This window comes from Belonocnema kinseyi, chromosome 8, assembly GCF_010883055.1.
Source record: "Belonocnema kinseyi isolate 2016_QV_RU_SX_M_011 chromosome 8, B_treatae_v1, whole genome shotgun sequence".
NCBI lineage: Eukaryota > Metazoa > Arthropoda > Insecta > Hymenoptera > Cynipidae > Belonocnema > Belonocnema kinseyi.
The window spans coordinates 98,055,832-98,061,714 of NC_046664.1; the positions used below are offsets into that span (position 1 = coordinate 98,055,832).

Sequence of the window (5,883 nt, forward strand, 5' to 3'; positions counted from 1 at the left end):
TCGAAGGCTGCCTTGATTCACAAAACATCTGTAAACTGCAGCAATTTCGAACAAAACTTTCCTTTCCCCTTCTTTGTCTTTGGCGAAAAGGTATGTATTTTTTTCTAAAGATTTTTTTAATTTGTTTAACAAACAGTCGCGCAAAATATCTGTAACTTGTTTACGAATTATGTCATAAATCAAATTCGTAATTTAGGGTAACCTCTGACCGGGAATTAGCCTGGAATTTTGAGCACCGGGAAAACGCCGATAATTTGTTTGAAAACTGGGAATTAAATTCATTTTTAATTTTGTAATAAATATTCTCTCGCTCTTCGAAGAAAAGCGTGTTTGGAATTATGTTAAGTGTTATCAACAATTTCCATTAAAATATCGAATATCTTTTTATATTGAAGTTTTTACAGTTAATGTTTCGTTCAAAAAACATTCCTTTTATATTTGAGCACGAAAACTTCCTATTTAGATATTTGACATATACATCGGTAACTTAAATTTACATAATTAATTACTAATACTTGGCATTATAAAATAATAATGTAGACTCTTAACGTTTCACAAATAAGATAAAAACCTCTTTCATAGAAAAACTGATTTGAAGTTGTAGAGTTCCATAAATTAACGTGTTATATATTTTTTCTTAAAATATATAATCAACCCACTTCCAGTAATTTCGAGGACATAAAAGTTTAATATTACCAAATAGAGCGTAGATTGAAGTATGATTTCTTAAGGAAAATCCATAATCTATTTTTTAGGGCCTGTTTCACAAAAACGCGAATTTTTTCCCTTTTCTTGCAGAACGTTACAATTTATATTCTGAAATAACATCAATTGATTCCTTGCGCAGAATGTCCACTTCGGTTTATAAAAATTACAGACTCCAACTCTTTCTAATATTTATTTTCTCTCTTTTTTAAAAGAATTCCTCTTTTTCTCCTATTTTAAAGAAAATTCTTCTTTTTCTCATTTTTTCGCTTATATGGGAACTGAATTGGTTGAAAGTTAATTATTTCAAATTAAAACCTCTATTAAATGTTTGGTTCGGAATTTATATCTTTTGGTCAGAAATTCTACGACATATTTGGTTAAAAATTTAATTAATTTCTTGAAAATTCATCTATTTTATTAAAATGTCATGCTTTATACTTGCGAATTCATCTTTTTGGGTTGAAGGGCAATTCTTTTAATTTGCCATATCAACTATTATATTTTTGGTTCAGAAGTTATTTCATTTGGTTAAAATTAAACTATTTTATTTTAAAATCATCCTTATTCTGGTCAAGAATTCAACTGTCTTTAAACAAATTTCTTTTTGGCTTGAAAATCCAAATATTTGGTTGAAAATGCAGCTTTTGAATTTAAAAGTAATTTGTTTTCGAAAATATTAGACTTTTTAGCTAGAAAACTCAACTCTTTTGAAAAATCATATTTTCTGGTTAAAAATTACACTATTTCGTTGAAAATGCAATATGTTTCGACTTGAAGTCTTAGGAATATGATACCTACATTAGTTTTATTTAGAATAATTAATTCTCATATTATTCCCCTATTTTATTAAAAAATTTAACCTATTTCCCTCTCTTGAGATAATTATAGGCTGTGAAGTGTGAAATCAGGTCTACAATAATTTACATTATATATTTCACATTGGAATTCACAAATTTTTTTTTAATTTGTATTTCTAATGAAGAACTAATCTTTACATTAATGAAAGAAAATGTGGATTAAAAAAATACGTCGTTTCGGAGGAAATCTTATGATAAATTAAGATTATTTAAAATTTTACAATGACTTTGAGTTCTTGAATCGTTTATTCTAATCCAAGTAGAAAAGTGAAGGTTGATTTTAATGGCCGGATTGGCCAACTTCTGATTCTGAAATAAAAAAATAAATGAAATATTTTTTGGAACGACCCTATTGACGCAAATGTAATAGATGTATCCTAAATCTGTGTTTATTTTACAGATTCGAACGAGGGCTGTGTCCTGTAAACAAATGACAATGGTCTCTCCGATTCATTTGTTGCTCTTCGGCTCGCGAAAGGTGGAATACGTCGAGGGAGTCGTGAGATTAGACAACTGGATCAACTTGGATATCAATCCTCAGACTGCAGCAGCGATAGTCGCTTTGAGACCAGCTTTGGAAAGTCTGGTTATCAGAGCCGCTAAAGATCCTGAAGCGATCCTGGAACTTAGCCCTCTCGAAGAAAAAGTATTGTCAGTTATAAAATCCTTATGTGGAATGAACGCTGGTCGCCATGAGATGGAGTCGATAACTGGAGGAGGATTCCAGTCACGAAGACCACCAAGAGGTCATGCTACTGGTTTCGCAGGTGACGCTGGGCCACCACCTAAATTGATGAGAGGAGGTGGTGGTTTTGGAGGTGGTGGCGGTGGGTTCGGAGGTGGTGGCGGTGGATTCGGAGGTAGCGGTGGTGGATTCCATGGTAGGGGTGGTGGATTCGGTGGACCTGCTCCTGGTGGATTTAGGGGTAATGGTGGCTTCAGGGGAAATGGAAGCTTTAGAGGCAACGGTGGATTTAGAGGCAATGGTGGAGGTTTCGGTAATAGAGGTTTCAACAGAGGCGGTAGAGGAGGGAATTGGGGAGGAAGAGGAAACCGTGGAGGATACTAGTTAAATTAGATATTAAAGTCTTTCAGTTCTCATCTTTCATTCACTTAATAAATTACTATATTTTGATTCGTTGTCGAGTGTACGAATATAGTGAATTGAAGTCAAACCTATACAGCAAATATTCAGAAAGGTTTTTTATAACTTGTAAGCCCAGTATTATGAAGAGCAGTCGTTTTTTTTATTTATTATATAATATTAGTGAATACTTAATTTTAGTATTTACAATCTTTAAACTTAAATATAATTTTGGTTTTGATGATATTAGTTTTTAATTTACACTGAGTATCTCGCTGTGTGATCTGTAATTATTGATTAATAAACGTAAACCTTTTTTCCAAGTTCATTTTTTTTTTCTTAATCGCTTTACCTTCTGTGAATGTTCCAGTTTACGTCGATTAATCATTAGGTATTTTGTACAATGAAGTAACCTCGTCTTGAAAACTTTATTCTAAAGTGGTGTTTTTTCTACTCGTTCGCACGTATTCAGGACAGTTTCGCGAACTACGAAAGATAAAAGATCATCGTAGTGTCTTTGGAAAGGATAATAATAAAATATTTGTATTAAAAATGGTTCATGATGTTCATTCGTACGTCTTCCTGCCATCAACTTTGCTGCAAGCAATGATATTTTCCTCGACTTCAGATAAAACTCTAGCAATATCCTCTTGTTTGGATATTTCCTAAATCAGGTATGCTCACTGGTTTTTTGTTAATCTATAACTATACTCTATAGCAATATTTTTGGGATTATAATCTAATATGGATAATAGTTGCCAAATTGTCCAGAGTGACGTTTCCATGTGACATTTTTTTCAAGACATTTTATATTGGTTTGAAAATTCCCTCAAATTCCACCAATTTGGTTTCTAACGATTTTATGACAAAATAATCGTTTTGAAACTTTCGAAAAATTGTAATTTTTTACTTTAGATTCTATTTCTCTCGTAAAATGTGTTTTGTATTTAACTGATATATTTTATGTCGCCAAAAAGTTATGGACAATCTTTGATGATATTGTTTTCGAAAAGTATTAACTTTTTGAAACTGTTTTTTTTTATATAGATATACAGAACTCAATCAATTTTTGAATGAATTTTCTAATTTTTTAAAATAAATCGAAGTTCTGCAGTGACACCACCCTTCAATTATATTCTACAGAGATGTCTTCAAAAATTAACTGCATATTAGCTGTGACCAGTGACAAATGAATAGTATCTGTGCATAATCACGTTTTAGGAATTTTAGGAAAGAGGCGAGAAACTACTTAATCTTCTGTGTATTTAATTTAAATAAAAAGCAAGTTTTTAAGCATGGCTTGGCTTTACTGAATCGTGAAAAAAGCAGCTAGAAAGAAAGTAATCAGCTCCGAGAAAAGCCTAATAAAAAATAGTTGTTTAGGTAAATTACATGAGTGATAAAAAAAAATCGTTTCTAGATTTTATCGGGCTCTACTCTACTGAATCACGGAAAACCCGACAGGAAAAAAGCATCCGCAACCTTGAAAAACATATGGGTCAGATTTACCACTAATATTTAAATTCACTCAAAGTTATATTTTTCTTGATTTTAACACAAAAATAGAAGACACGTATTTTTTCTTTTCAATATGATATGTGAAATTCACAAGTTATCATTATTTGAACTTTTAGAATCTAATGAAGATCACTTGTTTGAAATGCTCAAAAGGAAATTATTTATTCATTAGAATCTGGATGTTTTATAATGAAGTTCATAATTGTTCATACTTTGACTGTGTAATATGCGAAAAATATTAATTATTTATTTATCCGGGAAACATGCAAAAATGTTAAACAAATTGCATTTACAAGAAAAAGGTATCTTCGAAATGAAATTTTTTCCTATGCAATTTTGCAATATACTTCAGAGAGTATCTCACAAAAGTTTTACAGTGGACCGTCAATAAGTTTTTGAGATATGACAAATAATGTAGAGCCGTGTTACTTCGACCGATACACGTGCGACCTTGCTCTAAGATTGTGTCTAGCGGAGGCGAAGATTATGCTTGTTGACTCCACGACCAAAACAAAACACGATGTTTTGCACATTTGCCATTTTTCTTGAATGCGTCGATTTTTGACAGTCGGCAGTTCAGTTTCACTCACGCAGTGTTTCATTTTGCATTTTGCATTTTTTATTAAAAATGTCGGCGGTAAAATTCAATACCCAATGTTGTAATCCCTTCAATGAAAAAACGCACTCTTTAAAAAGTCAAAGGAACAATTTACGCCACCCGTCAAAATTGATCTTGAAGAAATTACAATTTTTAAGATCAAGCGATGTTTTGTGTGCATCATGTAGAAAAAAATCGGGAATCCGTGCGTTAGAGAAACGAGTAAGTACTTGCTTTATTAGTTGGTCAAATTTTCTCCAAATCGCGTTATTATTTTTTTATGTATGTGATTAATTTATTCAAACACAATAAAAACGTCAAATGACTTCAACTCTAACCATGACATCTCAGATGACATTTTTTCGCTTTCCGATTCTGAATCCAAAGTAAGTTGATGTTTTGGAAATTTTTCATTAATTATCAATGTTTTTTACATTTAAATATTTGTGTCATGTTTACTCATTGCAGGATGAATATGAACATAGTCCTCAGTTTATTTCTGAATTGAAAGCAAAGTTTCATGACCCAAATAAAAGCCAGCAAGAGAAAATTCAAATATTGATAGTTTTGGGAAGAAAATGGTCTGTACGTAAGACAGATAAATTAATGAATACTTCGCGTTACTTCATACGCAAAGCTCGAGAGTTTACACTGAGAGAGGGGATTTTTTCAACACCTCCCAACAGAGCTGGTTAGCAGTAGTTAGAATTTTAAAGTCATTTATCATTAATTAATTTTAATAGTTGTTAGCTGCATAAACATTTAACGTAAGCCATGTAAAAAAATTTTTAATTCAAATTTATCGGTTTATTTAAATGCAGGTAAAGTTATTTCTGCCGAAACAGAAACTAAAATTAAAGAGTTTTATGAATACGACGATGTTAGTTCTCCAATGCCTGGGCAAAAAGATACAAAATCGGTGAACATAAATGGGAAATCCGTTGTTTTCCAAAAACGTTTAATATTGGGAAACTTGAAAGAAATATACTTGAAATTCATCAAGGAAATATATATATATCGTTGCAACTCCCTTATAAGGTTTCGATACCTCTCTTTCTTTTCATTCTCCTTGGCTATGATGTTTTTGTCAGCTGGTGCCGAAAATTCGATAACGAACA

At 31.7% G+C, this 5,883-nt stretch overlaps 1 protein-coding gene across 1 annotated transcript in view; it reads right to left on the reverse strand.

The window, feature by feature from the left end:
- Nucleotides 1-5,883, reverse strand: part of LOC117178620 (dosage compensation regulator-like) — a 32,564-nt gene that overhangs the window by 21,501 nt on the left and 5,180 nt on the right. Inside the window, exon 6 of the mRNA XM_033370043.1 lies at nucleotides 2,322-2,630. Within this exon, the coding sequence (XP_033225934.1) occupies nucleotides 2,322-2,630 (309 nt within the window). The remainder of the gene's footprint in view (nucleotides 1-2,321; nucleotides 2,631-5,883) is intronic.